The sequence below is a fragment of the Tamandua tetradactyla genome, chromosome 2 (assembly GCF_023851605.1).
Source record: "Tamandua tetradactyla isolate mTamTet1 chromosome 2, mTamTet1.pri, whole genome shotgun sequence".
NCBI classification, from domain to species: Eukaryota; Metazoa; Chordata; class Mammalia; order Pilosa; family Myrmecophagidae; genus Tamandua; species Tamandua tetradactyla.
In genome coordinates, this window is record NC_135328.1 from 210,115,307 (window position 1) to 210,141,848 (window position 26,542).

General features: G+C 53.1%; 1 protein-coding gene and 1 long non-coding RNA gene across 12 annotated transcripts; one reads left to right on the plus strand and one right to left on the minus strand.

The window, feature by feature from the left end:
- Positions 1-478: 478 nt before the first annotated feature.
- FBLIM1 (filamin binding LIM protein 1) lies at positions 479-22,656 on the minus strand. 11 transcript variants are annotated; one of them, XM_077151184.1, is made up of 10 exons: positions 22,511-22,656; positions 20,829-20,944; positions 17,011-17,166; positions 16,483-16,752; positions 12,118-12,281; positions 11,503-11,608; positions 9,329-9,498; positions 6,757-6,935; positions 5,804-5,921; positions 479-1,939 (listed from the first exon to the last, which is right to left on the minus strand). In XM_077151184.1, the coding sequence occupies exons 4-10, from the start codon at positions 16,733-16,735 to the stop codon at positions 1,826-1,828; spliced, it is 1,104 nt and encodes a 367-aa protein (XP_077007299.1). In that variant the 5' UTR covers positions 16,736-16,752; positions 17,011-17,166; positions 20,829-20,944; positions 22,511-22,656; the 3' UTR covers positions 479-1,825. The 11 variants fall into 11 exon arrangements, with proteins under 11 accessions (XP_077007299.1, XP_077007293.1, XP_077007292.1 ...); XM_077151178.1 differs by having other exon boundaries at positions 17,006-17,166; XM_077151177.1 differs by having other exon boundaries at positions 17,113-17,166; positions 22,511-22,655.
- LOC143674869 (uncharacterized) lies at positions 18,699-24,753 on the plus strand. Its single transcript, XR_013171249.1, has 3 exons — positions 18,699-19,087; positions 22,150-22,780; positions 23,216-24,753. It is a non-coding gene; the product is annotated as an uncharacterized LOC143674869 (long non-coding RNA).
- Positions 24,754-26,542: the final 1,789 nt, after the last annotated feature.

The following is a 26,542-nucleotide window of genomic DNA, read 5'->3' on the forward strand; positions in this document are numbered from 1 at the left end:
GCGTGACGGGAGGGCCCCGCTATCCAACGTTCCCAGTCAGACTGGGGAGCCACGTGCGTGGAGGGGACCCCAGTTGCCAGCCGCCCCGGCCGGGAAAACGCGCGCCCCTCGGGTATCTCACCGCAGCAGATTCTCCCTGCCCGTTCAGCTGTTCCAGAATGGGGTACGCTGTCTTTTTGGTCTCTGTCGTGACTCCGGGAGCTGTTTCGTATTGATTCTGTTTCTTTAGTTGCTTTTCTGGAGGAGGAACTAAGACCCGCGTGTCTTACTAAGCCGCCATCTTCTCCGGAAGTCCTAGTACAGGGTTTTATTGCTGGGTATGAGGAGGGCCCTTTCCAGACACTCACCTTTACTGCATGTCACAGTGAGCAGATGTCCAAAGGAAACATGTCCCCAGTGCCACTGCCAAAGGTCCCCCCCACTCACCCTCAGACCAAGGTTTCCATATGAGATCTCAGATGGAACACAGACAAGCATCTAATAGTTGTGGATTTATTTTAATGTGTTAATAGGAAACAACGAAACTAGCACATCATGTGATTGCACGGATACATTGCTCAGCACAAGGCTAAAGTTGGAAGTGAGTAAAAAATTTATGTTAATAAGGAAAAAATAAAGGAATAATAGAATAGAATAGAATAATAGTGGTCCTTGGTTGCAACAAAAATTGTGGAGGTGGAAGTGGATGTCTCCAGTTTGGGACTTGCTGCACTACACTTAGGGAAAGAAGGTGTGCTCTGGTCTGAAGCCCCTAAAGGGGTCTACAGAGAAGCTCTCTGATGCATTTGGAATCATGATGATCCATCAAGAAGACCCCAGACAGAAAAGTACATTTTAACTTGCACACGGCCCACAACACCATGTCTTGGAAGTCATGCTGCGACATCAGTGAAGAGTCTATGGAAGAATCTTGGTTCAGCTTTGGTGAGGTAGTGGGACGGGGGGGGGGGGGGGGGGAAGGTGCGGGACACAGCCAGGAAAGCTGAAGGGATACTCAACCAGGTACTACCGTCCTGGAGGGGTGTGTGAGTGTGTATGTGTGTGTATGTGCACGGCCCAAGCCAAGGCTGCTGGAACACTCAGAACCCCCACTCCCCAGCACAGAACAGCCACTCAGTTGATGTCTGTTGCATCATTACATCACACAGGAGGAGCACCTGGAGGAAAGTGGAGCTGCCACCATGCTTGGCTATCTGTCCCACCCTCTCCTGCTCCTGCTTGGGCATGACATGTCCCAGAGGTCAGAAGTCCATAGCCATGCCACTAAGTCACATTCTTATACATTTATACACCAAAGGGAGAAGTTTTCTACTAAGGTTTCTCCCTAACCTACCCAAAGAAATCTGTTTCCCATCATTTAAATCTCGAGTTTTCTAAAAAGCACTTTTTAAGGGACCTTGGAGTTTTTCCCCAATAATTCAGTCCTGCAAGACAGAGCTGGTCCCAGCACCCCCTACCAGATAGCTAAAGTGTCAGTGCTAGGGATGCAGCTAGGGATGCAAAGTGCCATCTGGAGACCCTGCAACTTTACCCTGGAAATGGGGCTTGTGGACAGAGCTGCAGGGCTGGGAGCTCCAGGCCTGATACTCAGAGCACAGAAGCCTTCCCAGGGCCCAGAGGGGTAGGAGAGGTTAAAAGTCAGATGGGTGCTGTCCGGAGAGGCTCAGCCCTGGCACCCTGGGTGGGATGGGCCGAAGTGAAGGCTGTGTCCCACTGAGGATCAGAAGGAAAGCATGAGAGAGCAGGTCAGGAAGGGAAACCAAGGCAGGGGGTCCCCTGGCAGGGGCTGCTAGGCCAGTCATGACCCCACTGCTCCAAGGGGGCCTCAGCAGCATCCCGCAGCGCTCCTTTTCACGTGGCACGGCTTGCAGAAGAGACGGTCGTTCAGGGGATAGCAGCCTTGGTCTGTGGGCTCCACAGACAAGAGGATCCTGCAATCCTGTGGGAGGAAACAGCACATGTGCACGTGCCCCAGGCCTGAGCACATCCAGCATGGAGCCCCCAGACTAGGGACTCACATGGTGTTTGCTGGCTACATTAATGTGCTGAATGCACTCTCCGAAGTAAGGCGTGTGGCTCCTTATTCTTGTTCTCCCAGCACACCCAGGCTGGGTCTTCGTAGGGGAAATGAGACACATAGGGGTTTGCATCCACAGACAGCCTAGACCAGAGCCTGGCACATCATAGACATGTGTAAAGAATCTAGTCCAGTCCCTTCATTTACAGGTGGGGAAACTGAGGTTCAGGGAGGGGCGGGGCTTGCCCCAGGACACACAGCCGGTTCCAGAGCTGGGCTCAGACTGGGCCTCCAGGTTCAAAGTTGAGGGGTCTTTTTGTTGCTTCATTGCCCAGCAGCTTCAACACTGGCACAAACTTTAATTTTCCAATTTTTTGAATCACTAAAGGATTTCAGAACCAGGATGGTGATTCGGGGTCCAAACTTTGTCAACCATCACCACTGGCAGCACCAGCACCTCACCTGGACATGTGCTAGAGAGTAATAATGGCAATCGATGTGCAGAGACCCAGTCCGGGACCCAGCTGGTGCCCTAAGGAAGCTGCACTGGTCTCTCAAGCCACCAGAGGACCTAGTCCCAGAGATTCAACTTTGGGGTCACAGGTGACCATACTGTCCCAGCAGGGACCAGGGGCCACTGCATTCTGCCATGGCCCTTGGGTGCCACATCTCTTCTCTGCAACTTCACTGTGAGTCTCTCAAGCGGACCCGGAGCCCTTTGGTCCCAGTATCTACACTTTTTGAAAATGCCCACTTGTGGGCATCATGACAGCATGAAGTTCCAAAGGGGCACCTAGTGACGTCTCCTAAAGAAGAATCAAATGGGATAAACACTTCAGCTATGACTGAATCTCATGAAGTCTGCAAAAGTGCTGTGGGGTGGCCAAAAGCTGGCTGGACCCGGCTCCAACCAGCTCGGGCTGGAACCACTCTTCTGAGCCTCAGACTTTTTTTTTCATCTTAAATGGGGATAACAAATCCCATCTCACAGGTCTGTTGTTAGGGTGAACTAAGGCAATATATATTGCAAAATACATGTGTACAAATTACTATTTCCCTTTCAACAATGGTAATAACTTATACGGACCATGAGTAAGGCAGGAGGGATGAGCCATTTCAGCAAACAAAACCTCTTTTCCTCACTGGAGAAACAGCATCCCAAATCCATTTCCAGGCAACGGTGGTTCAAGGGCCTTACCACAGGAAATGTAACTGCCAGAGTCCAAATTCCGGCTTCTGGCAACAGCCTGGTGACTTTCACAGTAGTCTTGGTCAAGCTTACCCAGGGCAAGTCAGGGAGGGTTTATTTGCTCACCAGCCGGGAAATGGCTGATCAGCCCTGGACCTTCTTAGGGCTCCAGCATGATAACAACATTTGCATTTAGTCATTGTTCTTTCAAGATGTATTATCAGCTAGACCTTGAACTATGATTATGAAGCAATTTATCAACTTCTCTACCAAGCTCCCTTGTCCTGCTTGGTGAAAAATAGCCTCTTGGTTCCACATGTCTGTTTAAATAAAATAAAGGTGAGTGAACAAACTTTTAGAATTACTCATTGGTCGATTAAGAAATTTGTTTTTGGAGTCCCCATTTTGATGACACCCACAGAAGTTGTCACCTTAGTTACCAGAGAAAGCAGAAACTTTGGTGACATGGGGCAGAGAGTGAAGGGGGTGGGAGGGAATTCTTAGAGCTTCCCCAGTAGGACTGGCTACATAATTTGTGTGGTTTGGAACAAAATGAAAACGGGGGCCCCTTGTTCAGAAAATATTAAGAATTTCACGATGGCAGCAACAGTTTAAAGCAAGCGCAGGTCTTTCTCACTGCGGGGTGCTAAGCAACAGACAGGACATTTCTTGCTGGGACAATTGTACCAGCTTTTAACCAGCCTCCCCCCTCCTGAAGCCTGAAGTACAGACACCTTAGCCTGGCACTCGAGGCCCCTTCCTCCTCTCTGGCCTCATCACCAACCCAACCTTCCATACCTACCCAAAGATCTCCCTCTGCTCACTCGGCTTCTCCTGCTGGCTGGTGCCACAGTGGCTTTCCATAGGCCCTCCCCTCTTTCTGGACTTCCTTTCCTCTCTCTGAATATCTGGTCAACTCCTACTCATCCTTCAAAACCAAGGCTAATCTCTCTCTCAGCCAACATGACAAGCAAGCTCACTGCTCCCCCCCCCCCACGTGGGACACGACTCCCAGGGGTGTGGAATTTCTTGGCAACGTGGGACAGAAATCCTAGAATGAGCTGGGACTCAGCATCAAGGGATTGACAAAAACTTTTTGACCAAAAGCGGGAAGAGAGAAATGAGACAAAATAAAGTGTCAATGGCTGAGAGATTTCAAACAGAGTTGAGAGGTTATTCTGGAGGTCATTCTTACGCATTATATAGATATCACCTTTTTAGTTAAAGTATATTGGAGAGGCTGGAGGGAAGTGCCTGAAAATGTAGAGCTGTGTTCCAGTAGCCATGTTTCTTTAAAATGATTGTACAATGATAAAGCTTTTGCAATGTGACTGTGTGATTGTGAAAACCTTGTGTCTGATGCTCCTTTTAATCTACGGTATGGACAGATGAGTAAAACATATGGATTAAAAATAAATAAATAATAGGGGGAACAAATGTTAAAATAAATTTAGTAGATTGAAATGCTAGTGATCAAGAAAGGGAGTGGTAAGGGGTATAGAAAAAAATAGGGGAAACAAAGGCTAAAATACATTGGGTAGACTGGAAATAGCAGTCAATAAGAGGGAAGGGTAAGAGGTATATTATGTATGAATTTTTTTGTTTTCTTTTTCTGAATTGATGCAAATGTTCTAAGAAATGATCATGATGATGAATATACAACTATGTGATGATGTGAGTTATTGATTATATACCAAGAATGGAATGATCATATGGTAAGAAAGTTTGTGTTTGTATGTTATGTTCAAAAAAGATTTTAAAAATTAAAGAAAAGCAAACAAACAAACGAACAAAAACCCTAGGCTAAGCATCACCTCCTCTTACATGAATGCCTTTCAACCCCCCATCCTGGGTAGACTCAATTACTGCCTTCTTTGGGCTCCTGAGCTGATTCCTTCCAGTATCCAAAAGGCACTTCGGTGGTGTGGGCCCATCCAGCATTTCCCTCTCCCTTCCTGTGGTCACAGAAACCACTCCCCGCCTCATATGGTTCAGCCTCAGAGGACTCCAGGGTTGTCAATCACAGCACCAGCCCCCGGGCACAGTGATTGGCCCTGGGTGTTTACAGGACCCAAGGTAGGCCAATCAGTGTTCTCCCTGGAACTGTATGGCTTCCCTGGGTGAGTTGACTCTCTTTCCCTGGGGTTTCCAAGATGGGAAGATAGAAACCTGGGTCATCATGGCCATGCACCACCTCCCCCACCTCACAGGGGATGCCAGCCCACAGGCAGAGAAAATGAGGCAAACACACACAAGCGGCTGGGCTAAGAGAGATGCCAGGAGAACCCTGATGACATCATACGAGCTCCTGGTACCCCCAGCAGCCCTGCCGTGAGCCGGCAGATTCCCAGGCTTGCAGGAAGCAAACTGAGTTGGTTAGGTTGAGTTCTGACTAACAGACCTATGTCTGCAGTCATTCCCACACCGACTGGTCTCTGCTACTGGACGATGAGCACTTGGGAAGCACAGACTCCGACTTATTCCCACGCCCCATCCTAGCCCAGGCCCTGGTCCACAGCAGCTTCTGTGAGGCTCGTGCTGGCCGAGCACATGCCTCACCTCTCAGCATGTTATTAAAGCATCGCGGCCTCACTCACCTCGCACCTGTAGCAATTCTCATGGAAATTTCTTCCCATGCACTCGATCTTGAAGGCATCCTTCCCATCTCGGGGGATGATGGGATTATCGCAGCTGCTGCACACGGGGGCAAATTTCCTAGAGGGAAAAGAAACCCAGGTTCGGGAGGCATTCATGCTGGCAACCACGGAAACCAGCTGTCAGAAATCACAGGCTGCCTCTACTTCACCTCCCAGAGCTATTTAGACTCGTTGCTATGGGACTGCACCTGGAGCCACAACCACAAATGTCTATTTCTTGCTAGCAAGAGCGGATGGAGGGAGCTGTCTAATTAGACTCGGCTTCCCAGGGTATAATTAGCTTGAGGCAAGGAAGTGAATGGGGCATGTCTGAGAAAGCAGAGAAATCTCACGTGTTCAGTGGGGTTGGGATGCATTTCCCATTTGTTTAGTAGCACAGGCCGCTGCTTTTTTGCCCTTCCCTTTTTTTGATCGACTCATCTGTCTCTGCCCTTGGGCAGTGAGCAAGGACAGACCGAGAGGACAGACAGAGTCTCACAGCTACCAGTGACCCTGAAAACTTGCAGGCTTAGAGGAGAGGTGCTATGCTGTGGGGGTGAAGAGCAGGTTGTGAAGGGAGGCAGATGGGAGGGAGTGAACCATGGCTCCAGCGTTTAACTGCTGCGTGCCTCAGTCTCCACATTTGGTAAACTGAGCACTTTAATCGTATTTCTCACAGGATGGGTTTGAGGACAAAAACTCAGGTAACGAGGCTGGCACGCAGTGTAGGTGCTTGAAAAATGGCAGCTGCAGGCCGGGCTCGGTGCAATCTGCGGCAGGTGGCTTAGCAAGGCCTGGAGTAGGATGGGAAGACCCGGGCCCCAGCCCCCCCGCACTCGGGTCTGGTTCCTTTGTTTTGCCTGAGTCCCAGCCCATCTTCCCCACCGCTCCCGGTGCAGGGAACATTCCTGTACCTATAGAAGTCGTCCAGGCAGTACACCTCATTCTGGTTGTCTAGGGCGAAGCTCTCGTCACCGATGCACCGGGCGCAGGTGACACACGTGAAGCAGCTGGGGTGGAAGGCCTGGCCCAGGGCCCTGATGATATGCTCCTGGACCACCTCTCCACACTTGCTGCACTTCTCCAGGGTGGCCTGGGACAGAGGGCTGCTGTTGGAGAGCCTCCCTCGGACAGGCCCACCCCAAGCCACAAGGCACAGCAGGCCCAGGAGGCTTATGGTACAAGACAGTGGCTCATACACACACAGTCGGCCTATAATCACTTCCTAACCTCCACCATCATTTACAATGAGCTGAGTCTGACATCACCTGGCTTGTGCCAAGGAACCCTGCCATGAAAGTGTTATTCCATTTTTTTGTTACTGGGATGTATTTGGGACCAATGTCCACTAGGGCCCAAAGGAGAAATGTCTCTTTGAAAAGGAATTCCCAGAAGAATCGTGTGCTTTTATCTTACAGACAATACACCTTGAAACTGTTTTCCCTTTGGCCACTTGGAATCTCAGAGCCAAATTCCTGCTCCATTTTTAGGAACCATTGTAGGGGTCTTTAATCACAAATTTTGGGATACTAATTTTCCTTCTGGCCTCATCTCACATATCCTACTTTTGTTTTCCTTCTCTTCCAATTTCTTTATTTTGCTCATCATAGTACTGCATGCATTCTTTTAAGCTGCCTCAAATCCCTTCTGGAATGACGGCATTGAAAAAAAAAAAAAGAAGATTCCTGAGGCAGAACAACAGGCTTTCGTCTAATTCTTCCATTTTTTCTCCTAGACATGCTGTCTCTTTCCCTTTCTGGGCTGTGCTCCTGTTCATTTTAACCTGATTTCATCTGGCAGGTATTTTATGTGTTTCCGGGGGCTGCCCCCTAAATGTCACCACAAACTGGCGACTTAAAACAACATCAGTTGATGCTCTCACAGTTCTAGAGGGCAGAAGTCTGAAATCCAGGAGCTGGCAGGACCCTGCTCCCTCTGAGGCTCTAGGGAGGACCCATCCTCACCTCCCCAGCTTCCCCCAGCCCCAGGCACTCCTTGGCTTGCGGCCACATCACTCCAATCTCTGCCTCCGTCTTCACGTGACCCTCTTCTCCCCGTGTGTCTCCATTTTCACATGGCACCCACCTATCTGTGCTGTGTCCAAATGGCCCTTTTCTTCTAAGGACATTGGTCATATTGGTGTTAGGACCCTTGAATCTAACCCATCTTACTAATTACAGCTGCAAAGATCCTTTCTCCAAACGGGTGGATGTGAGTTTTTTGGGGGGGCACCATTCAACCCAGTACAGATATGTCTGTGGGGGGCAGCATTTCCCCCTCCTTTCCCTCCTGGGGAGGCTGGTGGGGATCTGTCTCTCACAGTCACACTGATGGGGTCAGAGGGATGGGCTGCTGGGGGCCTGCCTGCTCCCTCCCCTCCCCACAGTGCTTCACTGCTGTGGTTAACGTCAGGAGGCTATGATTAGATCACTCGGATTTTCCTGGGCAGTCCCAACTCCAAATTTTCAAACTTCAGTGTGCATCAGAATCACCTGAGATTCTCATTAAAAATGCAGATTTCTGGGTGCCACCAATTCACGAGGGTGGGGATAAGCCCGTGTCCACCCAGGCGATTTGGTTGAGTGGTCTAGAAATGCACTGAGAAACAGCACAACAGACCATTAAAGGGTTGGAAACCCAATACATCAGCAACAAATGAGCTTTCCCAGGCTGCATTTGGTGCCCAGAAGTGGCACAAGATTTCCTCTTAGGCCATGCTTTGAGGACCTTGCAGCTTCAGATGAGAGAGTGGCAAGAGCCTGACGGTCTCCAGAACTAGACAGCGCCCAGGAGTAGGGTCCAAGCTCAACCACCTTCTAGACTGGAACCTTGTGTGGGCGGCTGAAGAATGGCCCCCTAAGATATCCAAGTCCTAAGCCTTCGAACCTGTGAAAGTTACCTTCGCAGTAAAAGAGAACGTCAGTGTGGTTAAGTTAAGGGTCTTGAGGTAAGGTGACACTGCCCTGGATTCTCTGGATGCCCCTAAATGCCACCAAAGTATCCTTAGAACAGGGAACCAGAGGGACATCTGACACAGAAGGCAATGTAGCCACTGAAGCAAGATGCCACACTGCTGGCCATGAAGATGGAGGAAGGGGCCACAAGCCAAGGAATGTATGAAATGCAGCTCCAGACGCTAGAAAAGGCAAGAAACAGATTCTCCCCTAGAGACTCTACAGGATGCAACACTCTGTTCACATCTTGATTTCAACCCAGTGAAGTTGGTTTTGGACTTCTGACCTCCAGAACTAGAAGAGAATACATTTACGTGTGGTGTAAGCCACCAGGATTGTGGAAATTTGTTACAGCATCCTACAGAAACTCATACACTGTGGCTGAGCTCCATGCCCTCCCTGAGCTTCAGTTTCCTCATCTGAGTAATGGGTCAGAAGTGCCTGCCTGCCAGGATTTTGTGGGGAAGAAATAAGTTTCTTTCAAGTGCCAAGCTCAGTGCCTGGTGCTCGAGGGCCCACCACAGGGGATTACCTGGTAGCAGGGCTCACAGAGGGGCCGCCCGTCCTTCTGATAGAATCTCTGCCCGGCCAGCTGGCGGCGGCAGGTACGGCATGTGAAGCACTGGGCATGGTATTGTTTCTTCATGGCCTCCACGGCCAGCTCTTGGGGGGACACGGTCTTGTGGCAGAAGGCACAGATGTCTGGGGTGAAGGAAAGGCAGGGTGTCACCAGCCCCCCCGAGAGGGACAGTGCCCAGGCACTGTCAAGAACATCAGAGGCCCAGATTCTGCCTCAGAACCCCTGATTCCTCATCTGGCGTCACGAGGAGCATTTAAAAAAGAATGCAAACAGCCTTTGCAAAACCAAAAATCAATAGACGCGTATTTTATAACCCTGGGTTGGAGCAGCCATTTCTAATTAGGACATCAAACCCAGAATCCAGAAAGGCAAAGGCCAGTACATTTGAATACACCAAAATAAACTTTTTACATATCACAAAACCCACCAAAGACAAATGACAAACAGAAAAATGCCTGCAACTCATAGCACAGACAAAGAGTCAATCTCCCTAGCCCTACCAGGATGGAACTTTGCTTTGCTCACTGTTATATCCTCCATGGCTCAAACAGCACGTGGCATATGGCAAACATGTAACAGCTGTTTATTAAATGAGTGGCACTCAATGCTGCAGAGGCTGTGGGGAAATAAGCACTTGGACACTGCTGGTGGGAGGGTAAATTGGGTTGGCGAATGAGTGCAATTTGGCAAAAGCTATTGAAATTACAAATGCACCTACCTCTGACCACAGTAATTTCTCGGCTCACAAACAAATCTGCACATGGGCAAAATGACGTATGTGCAAGATGAGTCACGATTCATCTCAGCATTATTTGTTAGAGCAGGAAAAGCCCAAGTATCCATCAATGGGATTCTGATCAAATGCATGAGGGTATGTCCCTATCAGGGAATACTATGCAGCTATAAAAAATAATAAGGACGTTTAGGTGGTGTGTGAATATATCTCAACAAAATTGCATTAAGAAAAAAAAAGAATAAGGATAAGGATATAAAATGGTACAGTTGCTGTAGAAAACTGCTGGGGGTTCCTCAAAAAGTTAAACATAGGACTGCCATATAATCCAGCAGCCCCACTCATGGATATACTCCCCACAGAAATGAAAACAGGGACTCAGACACTTGTACACCAATGTTCACAAGAGCATTATTCAAAATAGCCAAAAGGTGGAAACGACACAAGTGTCCATGACCAGAGAAACAGATAAACAAAACCTGATATATTCATAAATGGAATATTAGCCCAAAAAAGGAATGTAGTGCTGGTACACGCGACACCATGGATGCACCTTGAAAACATTATGTTTAGTGAAAAATAAGTCAGGCACAAAAGGCTAAATGCTGCACCTACAATAGGCAACTTGCTAGACACAGAAAGTAGATTAGGGGCCACCAGGGGCTGGCAGGGAAAAGGGATGGGAGTTACTGCTTCATGGATACAGAGTTTCGGTTTGGGGTGATGAAAAAGTTGTAGTAACGGATGGTGGTGACAGCTGCACAATACTGTGACTATAATGAGTACCACTGAACCATACACTTAAAAAATGGTTAAAATGGCAAATGTTGTATATATTTTTACCACAATTAAAAAAAAGTTCCAAATATAGGAAAATTGGGTTTCTAGCAAAAGCAAACAGAAATAAGCAACCGTTTAATGTCCTGATGTGGAACGAGCTGTATAAGCAAAAAGCAGAACAGCGCATGGAGTCTGCTACCACTTGCAGAAAAACAGGAGGCAGAACACACATTGTGTTGGCTTGTTTATGCGTAAAATATCTGTGCACAGACATGCAAGACTTTAAGAACGGACGCAGCCTAGATGGAAGGAAACTGGGTGGCACAAGGATGGGGCAGAATGTAATAAAAAGTGAAAAAAAAAATTTCAAGGCATTTTTGCTGTCGTAGCAAACTTTGCTGATGAGCATTCCAATGGACTTTAAAGTTATAAAGGGAAAAGGGTTAAGGCAATGCAAATGACAGTAGTACACACACACACAAAGCCTTGCACTGAAGTGCGAGCCGGGGCAGACCCTGGTGGCCCCAGCTATCTCAGCTCCCATCTGGAAGCCCCTGCTGGCCCCATGAGGATCCCCAGGGACCAACCCAGATTCCTTCTGCCTGAGCTGTACCTGTGGAAGCTGTTTTGTCAGGGCGGCCGACAGGCTCTTCTAGGGGAGGTGGCAGCTCATCCTGCAGGGGTCCGGGGTGACCGGGCCGAGGCCCGTCCAGTGGGGCCTGGAGGGAGGCAGAGATGGGGTCAGGAGGGGAGTCATCCAGGGGGGACCTGACGCCCAGTCAGCCCCACTGAACAAGGAGGAAACCGAGGCCTGGAGAAGCAAGTGAACCCTCTGAAGTCGCAGGGTCCTGGCCCCCCAGCTCATCGTCCCAGGTTCCCTCAACCGGACGGAGCCACTAAGGAATCTCCTGAAACTGTTTCTCCTTGGACGCTCAACTGACATGGATTCACCACTTGGCCTGGAATCTGGCCCTTCTCTCGCCTTCCCACGTCCACAATGGCCTCTGTCCTATGCAGCATAAGGGATTTAGGTCAGACACAGCGAAACGCCTTCCTCAGAGTGGAAGGGAGTGGCTGAAGGGGAAATGTGATCAATTTTTACCAGCCTTGTGAGAGAGTGCCCTCGAGCAGAATGGACCAAATGACCTCTAGCTATATAATCCTAGAAAGCCCACTCTCCCTCTCCGTACCAATGCCGCTCCGCTCGGGACCACGAGGTTGGCAGTACCTGGGGCAAGGGCGGGGGCGGGGGCAGGTGCAGGTGCTCTAAGTCCGCGATGAGTGACGCCCCCATCGGCGCCGGGAGCTCCTCATAGGCTGGAGGGGGTGGCAGGAGGTCCCCGTCGGGAAGTGAGTCCTCACCATCCAGGGTACAAGGAGGGGGCAGACAGCCTGTAACCAGAGAGGAGGGAGTCTCCGCAGGTGGACAGAGAGGTGTCCACCCACCCAGAGAGACATCGGCACGGTGGCTACAGGCTCCGTGCAGGGTCATCCAAACCTGGGTTACAATTCTGACTCTGTTGTTTACTTGCTGTGTGTCCTTAGGCAAGAGATTTAGTCTCTCTGAGTCTCAGTTTGCTCAGCTGGAAAATGGGTAGCAATTGCTTAGGGATGTAGCAATTTCTGAGTATTAAATTAGACGATGCAATAAAGGGCTTGGCATAGTGAGTGCCCATGGTCAGAACTCAGAAAGTGGTAGCTGACAAAGCCTTCCACACCAGTCCTCCTCTACCAGGTACCTGAGCGCCCCAAGTTCCCTCCCAGAAGGTCCAGGTTAGAAGGCAGGCATAACCAGCCCCCGAGGCGGCGGTTCTCAAGGTGTGGTCTTCAAACCACCAGCAGCAGCATCACCTGACAGCACATCACCTGGGCGCCTCCGAGAAATGCAACTTCTGGACTGTTCCCTGGCCTGAAGCTTCGGAAATTCTGGGGGCGGGTCTCACGAAGCCTCCAGGGATGGTGAACCCGCTGGAGCATAGAAACCCCAACTCCAATGAAATAATAGATTCAGGTATCCATCATCAGGTGTTGAGAGCATTAGGGGAGAGGCTAATGGGGCACGTGCCAAAGGAGGTGTCCAGCTTGTCACCACCCGAAGACACCAACGGACCTCAGGGGACATGGGAGTCTCCTAACGTTAGGGTACAGGGATTTATGGCCTATAAAGCGAGTCAAACAAACAAACTGCAACAAAAGCCCTCAACCTGATCAGGTCTCTCGAGCTAACTTCCATTTATAATAATTATGGATGGCAAGTTAAATGAGACCACAAGGAAGTAAAGGGACAAATGCAGAATGTGGGGCATTCTAGAGGACCTGAACCAATTTCTGGATAAGTCAATGGCATGGGAGAAAGAGGGGGGCTTCCCCAGAATTAAGAGACTTAAGAGACAAAGGATCTTATATTAGGAATATATCTGCACTGTTCAATATGGTAGTCCCCAGCCCCGTGTGACCACTGAGCACGTGCCAGCATAGGATACTGGCTGGTCCACCATGAGATACACTATAAGATGGTACCAAAAAATAAGGTATAGGGCAGTGCAATGGTGGCGCAATGGCAGAATTCTAGCCTGCTGTGCCAAGATCTGGGTTCATTTCCCGGTGCCTGCCCATGTATTTTAAAAATATACATATAAATATATATAAAGAATAATTTTTATACTGATTACATGCTGAAATGATATTTTTGATACACTGGGATGCATAAAATACATTAAAATTAACATCACCTTGTTTCTTTTGATATAATGTAGATAGTAGAACATTTAAAATTGCACAAGTGGCTTGCACATCTGACTCCCATTACATTTTTATTGGACAATGCTGGTCCAGACTTTATCTGGATCCGGAGTCAAAGAATTAATCATTTCATTTAATCATTTAATTCTCGTTTTGTATACGAGGAAGTTAAGGTCCAGAAAAGCCAAATAGGCCACTGAAATGCACAGCCCAAAGGAAAGACAAGTCATTGTATGTAACCCATTCATTTCTCTTACAACCCACTGTCAAAAGGCATTTTAAAGACAATTAGGGAAAACTGAATCTGGACAGAAGATCCTAACCACAAGCATTCTTGTTAATGTTGTTAGATGTAATCCTGGCCTGTGGCAGTGTTTGGAACTGTCCCCTAATAAGGGGCCCAAATGTCATGTTGACAAAATGCTTCACGGGTTAAAAAGGGTGGGGGTGGGCTGAAGCAAACGTGGCAAAAATCTTGATAATTGTTGACTCTGGATACGAGGCATACGGCGTTCCTTGTACTGTTCTCTCCACTATCGGGTGTGTCTTATTTTTTATTAAAACACACCAGCAAAGCACACTGGCGCAAACGCGTTGTCCTGACACGCACAGCTGATGCCTACACCTGTTTCACACGTGACCCGCTCATGTGAAGCCCACAGCCCCGATCGCACCTGCTCGGCACTTGTGGCCCAGAACAGTGGTTCTCCAAGTGTGGTTCCCGGGCAGCAGTATCACCATCCCCTAGGAAGGTGTAAGATTTGCACATTCTCAGCCGCGCCCCTAGACCTGCTGCAGGAGAAACCTGGGGGTAGGGTGGGGCAGCCTGCGTTTGAACAGGCCCCAGGGAGATGCTGATGCAGCTGAAGTTGAAAAGCCGAGCCCAGGTCCGGATGAGCTCCTGAGTCAGGAATCAACTCACCGGGAGGCAGAGCGGCGCCTGGAGATTCTGGGGGACTGGCTGTGAAAGGTGGCTAGTCCCGTGGAGGGCTGGATTTTGAGAGAGGGAAGGAAGCGAGAGCCGGTGGGGGCTGGGAGGCTGGCAAATGGGACTCAAGGGCCTGGGCAGGGCACAGAAAGGGAGGCCGAGCTGAAAGAGATGATTCAGTTAAAGGGAGAGCAGCTTTTAAAAGAGAAGCCGAGAGAGAAACTGAGGAAGAAGGAGATGGTGTGGATGTAGCAGGAGGGGAGAAGAGGTGAGATGGAGACCTCTCCTAGGATGCAAGGGCTAAAAGTGAGGACAAGCACTGGAGGAGGCACTGGAACTGGCAGAGAGGGTGCCAGGTCGCCAGGGCCCGGAGGCGCTGCCAGGGCCAGTCTGTGACTTCTGTGGTTGGACAGGACCCCCGAGCTGCGGGCTAGGGCGTATCTCAGCCCGAGATTCCCCAGGATCTGCGTTAGCAAAGCTGGCAGACCACATTGGTGACAGTCCCACACTGTCAGACCCCCCTCTTTCTGAGGGAGATCTGCTTTGCATTTCCACACGCCTGGTCAAAAAATGTCCTGGAAATTTTGTGATATGAAGAAGCTGTGTTTGCCGGGATCTGTGGATGGGGAGGAGGAAGATCGGAGGCCCCGTCGTCACGGAGGAGCGCAGCACACCCACGCCCACACTCGCTCTCGCACGCAAACAGGAGCGGCCCCTTCTCCAGACCCCTTCCTGGCCTGGGTGATGGGCCTCCCCTATTGGTCCCCAGGTGGTTCGGTGGTGATGGATGGACAGCACTGTCCCGGCCTTGCTCTGGGACAGCAGGACACTTGACCAGGCACTGGGCCACTTGAGGGTTTGGCTGCCATCCTGGGCCTGCCTCTCATCCTTGGCGTCTTGGTGCCTTATTCTAGCAGCTAATGCCTGGCACTGAGCCACCTCCCCTCCCAGGCCCAGGGGGTGCCAACCTTATCTGCTTCCACCCTGCCTGACAGCTAAGACTTTCCATGGGACTGGCAGGACTGGGGCACTCCCTGTCACCCTGGCAAAGGGCCAGCTCAGATCAAACCCGGGGGAAAGGCACAGCCATTTATGAAGCATCCGTCTTGTGACAGGCTTGTCACATACAGGACCGAATGTCCATTTTACAGAAGAGAAAACTGAGGCCCAAACTGAGGAATTAGCTTGCCTCAGATCACACAGCTAATGGGCAGCAGAACACAAAAGACTTGTGCTCTTGCCAATCTCGTTCCTGCCTCAGGCCCTTTGTACTTGTTTCCTCTGCGCTGCACACTCCACCTCCCCCTGGCCGACTGCATCCTGTCATTCAGGTCTCGGGAAACATCGCTCCCTCGGAGCAGCCATCTGACCACCCACAACAGGTTGCACCTCCCCACATCTTCACCATTCATTTCTTTATGGCATTTGTGTTAACCTGACATTATACAATACTATGTTTTTATTATCTCACTACTCCCTCCACTGGGAAGAAGGCTTCATGGAGGCCGATAACCTAGTCTCTTATTCATGTACCAGTGTCCAGTTCAGAATTTTAATAACAGTATGTGATACACTTAGTACTATCTATGTTCCAGGCACTTTAGTAAGCACATCGCATACATATTAACTCATTTAATCCTCCCTATGACCCTCTGAGGTGGGTGCTCTCATTATCCGCATTTAACAAAATAGGAAACTGAGGCACAGAGAGGTTAAGTGGCCTGCCAATGTCACACAGCCAAGAGGTGGAGGAGCTGGGATTCAAACCCAGGCGCTTGGGTTCCAGAGTCTGCCAGGCACATAGTAGGTGCGCAATAAATATTTGTTTCAGTGAATGAAAGAATGACTGCAGGGCCCATCTTTCCTCCCCGCCTCAGAGCTGCTTCTCACCTGATTTCCCACCCAGGGCCCTTGCCCTCTTACCTCCATTGGAGAGCTGAGGTGGGGCAGCTGGAACAGCCGCTGCAGCCCTGCCAGGGGGTGTCTGGGGGCCCTGCCTTCCTGTTGAGCCAGCCCCAAGGGACTTCGTGGGGTCAGGGGCCTCCTGAGGGCGGCCGGGCCGGGCCTCACAAGCAGCCCGCCTCACTTCCTCAGCCACGGCCACATCTCGGCGTGGGGGTGCCAGGGTGATAAAGACAGATGAGGCCACCCGCTTCTCAGGCTTCGCCGCCATCATCTCAGCTCCTGCAGGGGCTGGGGACAGGACAGGGCTCAGACAGATAGACAGCTCATGAGCCAAGGAGCCTCATTCCTCCCCGTCGCCCTGTCCCCATCCCATCCCTGGGGCTAGCGGCCCAGTCCTGCCCAAGAGGAGGCCGGGGGTGCGTGCAGGGCAGGGCAAGGGCTCCCCAGGTGACCTGGCAACAGGAATGGGACCCAAAAGGCTCGACTGCCTCTCCCCTGACCCCACACACCTGAGAGCAAAGGGCAGTGCTGCTGCGCTCACCTCACCCGGCTCGGCTTCCTCCTCTGAGAAGCCTGAGAAGAGCAGCTCCAGCTCCCCACCTGCAGCCTGTCCCAGCTCCCAGCCACACCCCGCCTCACCTCCCTCACCTGATCTGGAGTCTCCTGGGAAAGCCTAAGTCCGGGAGGTTCAGGCCAGCGTCACTGTGGAAGGGAAACGTCAGAGCCTCAGGGCCCAGCTCCAGGAGGCAGAGGGAGGAGAATAACAGTAAGAGCTCCAGTTTACCTACCACCCGCCCCGCCCACTAGTGCCTGGGCAGGCACTAGTGACATCTGCATCCACCAGGTGTGGAAATCGAGACTTCCAGAGGTGCAGTCACTTGTCCAGAGTCCCACAGCAGCAGAGCTGGGATTTGAACCCAGAGCTTTCCTCTGCTGCCCTCCCCCAGCCCTGCCCACAAGCCGGTGCCTACGGGTTCACTCACCCCTGTCTCCACCCCCAGCCCCAAGTTCAATCAAGTCTTGATGTTTCTATTGCCCAAATCTTCAGCTCCACCCCACCCCCCACTCCAACACAAGGGTTGCAGGTTTAGGCATACCAACCTCCCTCAATGGTCTCCAATCCCATTTCCTAATCCTGCCTCTGGAGTGATCATTTTAGAGCACAAATCTGATCATTCTACTGCTGCGCAAAAGCCTTCCATGGTTCCCCAGTACCTTCAGGACAGAATCCATATTCAATCTCTCTTTTGACCACCTCACTGGGGTGGGTCTCCTTACCGGCCTTGAAGTGTTTTCACTATCTGTTTTCTTCCCCCACCCCCACAGAGTGAACCTCAGCTTACTGTTAAAGACTGTTCAAACAGCACCTCCTCCATGAAGCCTCTCCTGATTTCTGACCCTCTCCACAGGGCAGCTGTATGTTTCCACAGGGCAATGACAGCCCCATCACAGGACGCGGCACCTGACTGTCCACGTGTCTGCCCTTCCCTGCCCCTCCCTGCTGACACGTCAGCCTTCAGCTGAGTCTGCGGTCTTAGTGGACTCCACGGACAGCTCACATTGTAAGATCTGGGCACAAGGCGGCACCCCAACGTTAGACATAAGCCCCTTTTCCAGCTCTCTATGGTTCCTGCAGACCATGCTTCTGGGACCAAGGCTGGGGTGGAGCTGTGAGTTGGCCACACCCAGCTGGAGACCACAGGGGCACCCAAGGCTTGTACTGGGGATAAAAACATGCCTTTTTCCTATCTCACCCTTTTCTGGCTATGCCATCCAGACATGGCCCCAAAGTCCAGTCCATGCCTATGTGGGGAGGAGGTTAAATAGGGACCCACAGAGTGAACTTCAAGAAGTGGGGCTGGTCGGACGGAATGATGAGTCCCTGGAATGACCTCCCACCGATAGGCCATCCCCCATCTGTCAGCACCCACCAGGCACCTGGGGCTCTGTTTGGTGACTGGCAGATGATAACAATAAAAACAACCAAGGCACTCACTGATAAAGTGCTTGCTGTGTGCCAGCAACTGGGCCAAGTGCTTCACATGCTTCAAAACCACCTGATTCCCACCCCAGCTGTCAGGAAGGCCCATTGCACCCCCACTTTCCAGATCAGTCACAAGAGGCCCTAGGAGGTTACATAACTGGGCTGAGCCATCAATGGCAGACTCAGAATTCTGAAGCACCTGAAAGCCCACCGCCCGCTCAGACCTGGGACAAGCACATTTTTTTCTTCCTTGGATGGCACAGAGGCCCCCAACTTCTCAGGGCTGTTCTCACCCTAGAATGGCCTAATGTGGACCGGGTATCCTGTGGCCAGTGCACCCTGGGCTTGTCCCCTCAGCCTCCTTCCCACCCTACTCTGACCCTACTCCAGCCCAGCTCACCCTTTCCAGGAAGTCAGATCTGCTTGGTTTCTGGGAAAACGTCAGTAGCGCATCCCAGCACTGGTGCCAGATGTTCACAGCTGGGCCGCCCCATCCCTCCCCACGGTCACTTGCAGGGACTTCAGGTCCCAGGGGAACCGACTGAGCTGGGGATTTTCAAAGTCCTGTCAGGCCCAGAGGGAGCAGGAGCCGCAGTTCCCCTCAGGCCCACCGATGCCCAGATGACCCCGGAGGGGGAGGTAAGAGAAAGTCCCTGTGGGACCGCTTCCCTGCCTGCCGAGCCCAGGGGATCCAGGGCCCCCACTCTTCCTGCCCCAGAGGGCGAATCTGAGATCCAGTTGGGTAAGCGGAGAAAGTGGGAACAAAGGGAAGGAAAGTCATTTCCTGTCAAGAGGAAGGAAGGAGGCTGAGTTCCAGCCACCCGCCCAGGCGGGCTTCAGTGCAGCGCTGGGGCAGGGGACAGGCTGGCTGGGGCGGGAAGCGGGGGGCACTTCCGGCAGCATCCCCCTTCCTCACCAGCCCCACTCCTATCCCTTCTCCCCTTCCCTCTAAAAAAAGAAACACCTCGGAACCACCTCTAAGCTTTGTTCTTTAACACCTTGATAAAGCAGTCTGTGTTTGGGTCCAGAATTAAATTTCGTTGAAGGCGGGGATCGGGGTGGGTCAGGGTTCTCTGTAGGGGATTTGGGGGCCCTGAGTAGGGGTTCCCCCTTCTCTCCCCTCTCCCTGGACCCCCAGATAAGCACAGAAGGCAAACAGCTAGCTTCTACAGCTTTCCTGCTGGGTGACCCTGGGCAGCTCACTAGACCTCTCTGGGCCTTCTTTTTCTTTTTCATAAAATGAGAATGAGGGCTCTCTTGAGGGAGGCCAAGAATAAAAAGGAGAATGGGTGCTCAAGCTCTGAGGCGCAAAGGCTGCCTGGTCATTCAGCCCCCCAAGAGGAGGAGCGGACCTAACTTACACCATTATCAAGAACAGGAATGGGGCGCTGCCCCCACCTCTTTCCGGGGTCCTCAGAACTAGGCCGGCCGCCACGATCACACCCCCCCCCAGCCAACACACCCCGGGGACCCCCCAGTCCCACGACTACCCAGCCCCGACCGGGCTGTAAGGCCCAGAGAGGGGCAGCTCGGGGGCCCCTCCTTTCCCTCGCCGGAGCCTGGCTGCCGAGGGGGGCCCGGAGCTCCGGAAAGCCCGGCGGCCTCCCGCAGGCAGCGGGACAGGGCGGCGGGCCCCGGACTTTAATCCGATCCATGTGCGGGACGCCGCCTCCTTTGTGCGGGCGCTTCCGCCCTGCGCGCCCCTTCCCCCGGCGCCCGCTCTCCCGGGGAGGGCCACGACCCTCCCGCCACTGAGCCCTCCCCCCAGACCTGCCCCCCCGGACTCCGGGGACAGAACGCAGGGCAGGCACCCTCCCCCCCAGCCCCCCCAGCCCCCCCCAGCGTCCCGCGGGGCCCCTCCAGGATCGTCGAGGTGGGGTCTCGGCTGGGGTGGGGCTCCGGCCGGGGCTGCCCGCGCTGTCACCTAAGGGTCGCCGGGCGGGGACGGCAGGACAGCCTTCCCAGCGCTCCGCGCCCCGCTTACCTGGGCCGCCCGCGCCCCCGCGGCTCGGATCCGACGCCCGGGCGAGCAGGACCCGGGAGCAGCGCGGCGCCTCCCGCCCTCCCGCCCCCTCGGCTCCCTCCGCCCCGCCGCCCCGCGCCGCGTTACCATAAAAGGTGAAGCTGGGGGGAGGGGGCTCCGGGATGCCCGTGGGGCAAAAGCGGCCCTTACCTGCCCCCCACCCCCACCTGCCCCGCCGCGCCCCGCGCCGCCCTCCCCCTCCTTTTGTTCTCGGACCGCTCCTCTCCCCTCCGCCAGGCCCGGGGCTGGGAGCCTCCCCCGCTGGCCAACTCCCCGCCCCCCACCCCGCGTCCTTTGTGCAACTTGAGGGGACGTTATCCCACCCCACCCCCAGGTCACCTGGGTTTGCGGCCCCACCTGCTCTTCCTGGTGGAGGGTCCAACACCCATGGTTTGGCCTGGGGTCTCCCAGGTTCCTAGGCGTCAAGGGACCCTGGGCAGTCACTCTGCTTCCCTGAGCCTCAGCTTCCTCATCTGTAAAACGGGGATAGTGGTGCCTAAGTCTCTAGGTTGGCCTGAGGATAAAAGGGTGTGTGGACAGCCTGGATCACTGTCAGAGCTTAATACACGCTGGGTTCTTTTTCAGGGTGTCCCTGGGTGGGGGTCTCAGAGACACCCAGTAGAGCAGGTCACCTCGCTTGACTGTTCAGTGTGGTCCCTGCCTGTCTTAGGGACCATAAGCCTTGGCATATGGCCTGGGAGACTGACCCCTCCAGGAGTACCATGTGCAACTCGGTGGCCCAGGCCCCAGAGGCAGGGCCAGCTGGCCATCAGGATACCTGGCTGCCCACCCCCTACCCCCGGGCTCTGTTGCTGACCCCTCCCCTCCTGTCCCCTGGATTTGCTCCCCTCCCACTCAGGCTGGCAGAGGTTGGACCTGGAGCAGGGAGGGGATAGCAGAGCCTGAGCTCTGGGCCCAGGATGGAGCTGGGATGGGCCTCCCGAGTCCCTGGAGGCCTCAGGCCTCAGAACAGCGCTGGGGAAAGGAATCTGGGTCTGATTCAGAGGCACACAGATTGTTCCTTTGATTAAAGCCTCCGTGGCTGAGGCCAGGGAAGCGCTGGAGGCAGGGCCATCTGGCTCTGGCTCTCCCCTGCGGGCCCCACAGCGACAGTTACCACCGCCAGGATGGCTCTGGGGGTCTGAGAGGCCCACATCCGTGGGAAGGGGCTGCCTGGAGCCCCTGTCCCACACTCCTCCTCCTCGCACCTCCCTAAACTGCTCACCCGACTGCCACCCCGCCCTCCGCCCTTTTTTTTCATTCGATCCGTACAGCTCTGCAAGAGCGACAAGCAGCGAGGGCCACAGCTGCCCTTTACGGGGGCTTCCTCTGACTGGCACCTCACCCGCACAACCTGCTTAGGTTTAATCCCCACAAGAGCCCTGGGCGGGAGGGCCCATTACTCCTGCTTCACAGACATGGAAACTGAGGCTTTGAGAACCTTGAGGTTACCCCAGGGGCAAGGGGCAGGGCTGGGATTCAAACCCTGAGCAGTGGTGCCCCTGGGTGCATGGCTCTGCTCCTGCAGGAGTGGGGACGGCCCTGCAGTGTGGACTCTGAGGCTCAGGGAGGTGGTGAGATGGCGCAAGGCCCCAGGTCAGGTGCACCCCCTGCTCGGCGACCTGCCTCCGCTCTGCAGTCCTGTCTGGGGTGAGACTTCCCTGTGCCCTCCTCACAGGATGGAGGGAGTGGAGGGAGCTGCCAAAGCCGGAGATGGGAAGGACCTTAGGGGAAAGGGCCCAATCCAGGGGGCTGCAGCCGTACAACTACATTTTCAAGTGATTCCTGACCCTGAAGCTCGTTCACAACAGATGAAAACGGTATCGTCCTCCCCCAACCCTGCAGTACCCACTGAGCCCCCTCGCTGTCTGCAGCAGCCCCCCTCCCCAGGTGGAACAGTGAGGCACAGAGGGAGGGGTTGGTGGCCTTGTCCAAGGTCACAGGACTCAGTGTAGGACCCCAGCCTCCCACCTCTGCTCCCGGCTGACACTGGCTTGGGAGGCTCTAGGGGCTGCCAGGGCCCAGCCACCACCACTCACCTGCCATCTAGCAGCCCTGGCCGTCCAGCCTGCTCTGCTGATGCTCCCCGGCCCAAGACAAGAAGCGCGTCCTGGCCAAGGGGCTCCAGGGCAGCCCGGGTGTCAATGTCACCGTTCGGCCGGTGCCAAACTTCCTGCAATGGGAACCCAGGAAGTGCAGTGGATGAGAACACACGCCCTTTGTCTGCCAGCTCAGAGGTCCTGCTCCCTCCTCCCGCCCTGCCAGGCTCAGACCAGCTCACTTCCCTCCTCAGAGGGCTCCGGGGACAGGTGAGAGGACTCCATCTCCTATTTGAGTGGTGACAGCCGAGACCCCTGGTGGCCAGGAAGGGGTGCGAGAGAGATTTTGGGATAAGATTCCGGGTGGTGGGGATGTTTGCTGCTGCCCAGCCTGGCACCACCTGCCCTTAGTGGGCGAGGGGCTTTGAGCCAACAAACCTTCACAAGACAGTGCAGAGCTCCAGCCTCCAGCAAATGAATGCAATGACTACCTAGAGCAAAATGTGCTAGGAAGGGGGTGGGGAGCTGGGACAGAGGACAGGGCTGGGGGCAGATCCTCTCAAAGGAGGTGACATTTAAGCTGAGATGAGGAGGAGCCAGTCACAAGAAGAATGGAAGAGCTCATTCCTGGGAGAGAGAGGCAGTGGGGAAAACCTGGGCAAGTTACTTCCCCTCCCTGAGTTCATTTCTTCACCTGTAATGCAGTGGAGCTGGCCTGGCTACTCATGAGCAGAGACACAAGTGCTTCCCTTTGCAGACCTGTTGGGGACAACGGCACAGAAAGGGCCCACCTGGGGCTGACCCGTCGTGGATGCCTTGAAACTGTAGCAGTTGTTATTTCTACTCGCTCTGGCCTGGTTTCCAGGGCTCTCTGCTCACACCGCCCGCCACACCCTCTCCAGCTAGAACGCAGACCTGGGACCTGGGACCTGGGGCGAGCTGGATGAAGGGGTCCTCCAGCCCCGGGTCACATGACTTTCCTCCTAGGCATCCTGAGGAAGTGAGTTCCTTTCCTCTTTCCACCATAAAGACGTCAGAAGTTTCAGGATGTTACAGTAAGGTGGGCAGACAGCTGAAGGTGAGGCAGAGGCTGGATCCACTGAGGACCTACGGGACATTTATGGTCCCTGCCAGCCCAGTTTCACTCTCCCTGCTTTTGGGGACAGCTTCCAATTTCTATTTGGGGACCCCCCACCCCACTTTCTGTCCCTGGGGTTCGGGTGGGATTGCTGCAACCCCCCTGGCTCTGGATCTGGACTGTTGTTTCTGAAATGAACACCAGACCCAATCTCAGCTGTGGGCCTGTGGCTGCAACTGTTTGGGAAGAGGTAGAGTCCTCCAGTTGGGCTCTTTAACGGGAAGGATGCAAGCTTGGTACCAACCTGCCACCATCTGGACCAACGCAAAGGACAGCAGAGCCAAGAGAAAAGGAGAAAGAACTGACTTCATCCTTTAGGTTGCTGGATCCAGCTATGCCTGACGTCCTACCTCTGTACTTTTCAATGAGATGACTGCACTTTTCAATTACATGACTCAGTTTTTGCTTTTTCTTAAACCAGTTAAATACAGAGCTGTGATTAATCTTGGCAAGACTTCATGGGACAGGATCATTTCCCCCTTTTAGAAAACTCTGTCCCAGTGTTGTCACTTTTGAGGAGACATCCTGACTCCTCCAGGAAAGTGAAAGAGTTGAACACTCCCATGGGTACATCAGCCACTGCTGGTTGCAATGCTAAGCTTTCCTTACCAGACTGAGAGCAACGACACTTGTTGTTGTTGTTTTATTGAGATATAGCCACACATCATACAAACCATCCAAAGTATACAATCATTGGCTCACGGTATCATCACATAGTTGTGTATACAACCCCCATGATCAATTTTAGAAGATTTTCATTACTCCAGAAAAGAAATAAAAAGGGAAACCCAAATTCTCTCATATCCCTTATCCACCCCACCCCCCATTATTGAGCCATGGTGTCGGTGTAGTACATTTGTTACTGCTGATGAAAGAGAATTAAAACATTACTGTCAACTATAGTCCACAGTTTGCAACAGGTACATTTTTTTCCCCCATAAACCTCTCTATTATTAGCTCCTTGTAATGGTGCTACACATTTGTTCTGGTTCATGAAAGAACTTTTTTATATTTGTACAGTTAATCATCGACATTGTCCACCAGAAATTCACTGTGCTATACATTGCCATGTCTTAACCTCCAGTTTTCCTTCTGGTGACATACATGACCCTAAACTTCCCCATTCAGCACTGTTAATTATCCTCATGAGAACAGGGCAGTGTCCTTTCACTCTCTGCGTCCCCAGCACCTGGAGTTGTGCTTGGCACACAGTAGGGACTCAATGATCCCTACAGAAGAAAGGATTATGGGGTCTGGAGGAGCTGTACGCAAATTGTATCAGAAGCAGTAAGAGGTAGTGATCAGGTTAAGAGTTTGGAATTTAAAGTCAGACACATAAATTTAGATCTTGGCTCCCTCGTTTAAGCACATCACTTAATCTTTCTGTATCTTGGGTTTTGTCCTTCTGGGGAGATAGAGGAAACAACAATCAACACCTCGCAGCTGTCCTGAGCACTGGGAGAGAGAGTGTAAAAAAAAAAATACACAGCACAGGGTTATAATTCCTCCATAAAGAGTTGCCATATTAGCAACTCCTCCCAAATGAAAGGCAAGTTTGCTCATCCTTCTCTGCACAGGGAGTAGCCAGGTGGACAAGGTGGGGGCGTCCGGGGAGCCAGGGGACAGGTAACAGAAGGGCCTGACCTCTTCCCGCCCCTCTTCCCCTGGGATTGGCTCCTGCTTCTTCAGCCCTGGCCGGGCCCTCCTTCCTGCCCTCCCCAGACCCAGACGTGGCCTTTGACCCTGGACACTTCTCATCAGAAGGCGTGGCCCAGACTGAGATGTAGTTCCTTCTGGGGGCAGTAGAGGGCGTCGTCAGGCCTGGGCTAAGTGCCCTACATCTGTCATCTTGTTCAATCCTCACAACAGATGGGGAAACTGAGGCACAGTGAGTGACTTGCCCATTAGTCCCTGATGGGCCTCATTCAAGCCCAGGGAGGCTAGGCCCAGGCCCTTTTACCAAACTGGCCAAGTGGGTAGAGAAAAGCTGTTCAGAAGCCACAGGGTTCCCCAACGTGGCCACGGTTACACCCAAGGAGCCCCCCACTCTCAGGCCCCAAGCCTGTGTCCCTCCTGCTCCACCCAGGCCGGCCCAGCCCCCCAGCGCCTGGCTGTGACAGCCATACCCGGGCCTCTGCACCCTCCCAGTACAGGAGCCTGAGCTGACCCAGGGCCAGGCCATCCACGCTGTGAAGCAGCACAGACTCCTGAACGAGGGGGCGTAAGACCCAGCAGGCTGGGAGGCCGCCTCCTCGCCCAGGCCTTGCCAGTTTGAGCCCCTCTGTGGGCAGAGAAGAGGATATAATGGTGCTACTCACTTTGGAGGGTCCCTGAGTCTGCCCCAACTCTGACTCTCACTGGTTCCTTCCCTGTCCCCGGCCCCCCAGCCCCCCGGCCCCACTGGCAGGCTTCATTCCTGGCAGCTTCCATCCCAACATGCCCTTGGCAACATCTACCCCAATTCCGAGACCCCTTCCTTACTAAAGCCTAATGTGGCCCAGACCTGCCGCAGCCACTAACTGGCCTCCTGGCTTCCCTCTCACCCCGTGGTGGGCTTACTTCTCACCCCAGGAAGTTAATGAAGCTGACACTCAGGCAAGAGCCACCAGGAGGACTGGAAGTTGCTGGGAGTTATGGAGTGTTCTAGAAGGGGAGGAAAGCCAGGTTCATACAGGAAACGCCTCCATTCAACACTCCTAGCAAGTTGCCTAGAGAGACGTCAGAACAAGGGGCTCAAATCTCTACAGCACCAGTAAATTGTGCTTTCCCTTCTCACTCCAAATTTTGTGTCCTTCTTCCAAAGCGGGGGGTGAGGGGGCCTTTAGAATTGGATTTGCCCCTACGCTTCCCCCTTGCAATTCATTCCCACACGGGGCTGCACAATCCCTCCAAAG

Bases quoted from the DNA above. Each gene is read 5' to 3' on its own strand.
- FBLIM1 (XM_077151181.1), bottom strand. From the start codon at position 16,735: ATGATGGCGGCGAAGCCTGAGAAGCGGGTGGCCTCATCTGTCTTTATC. The intron at 12,282-16,482 runs GTAAGAGGGCAA...CTCTGGTTACAG, and splicing joins ACCTCAGCTCTCCAATGGAG to GCTGTCTGCCCCCTCCTTGT. The intron at 11,609-12,117 runs GTACTGCCAACC...GCCTCCCTCCAG, and splicing joins CGCCCCCGCCCTTGCCCCAG to GCCCCACTGGACGGGCCTCG.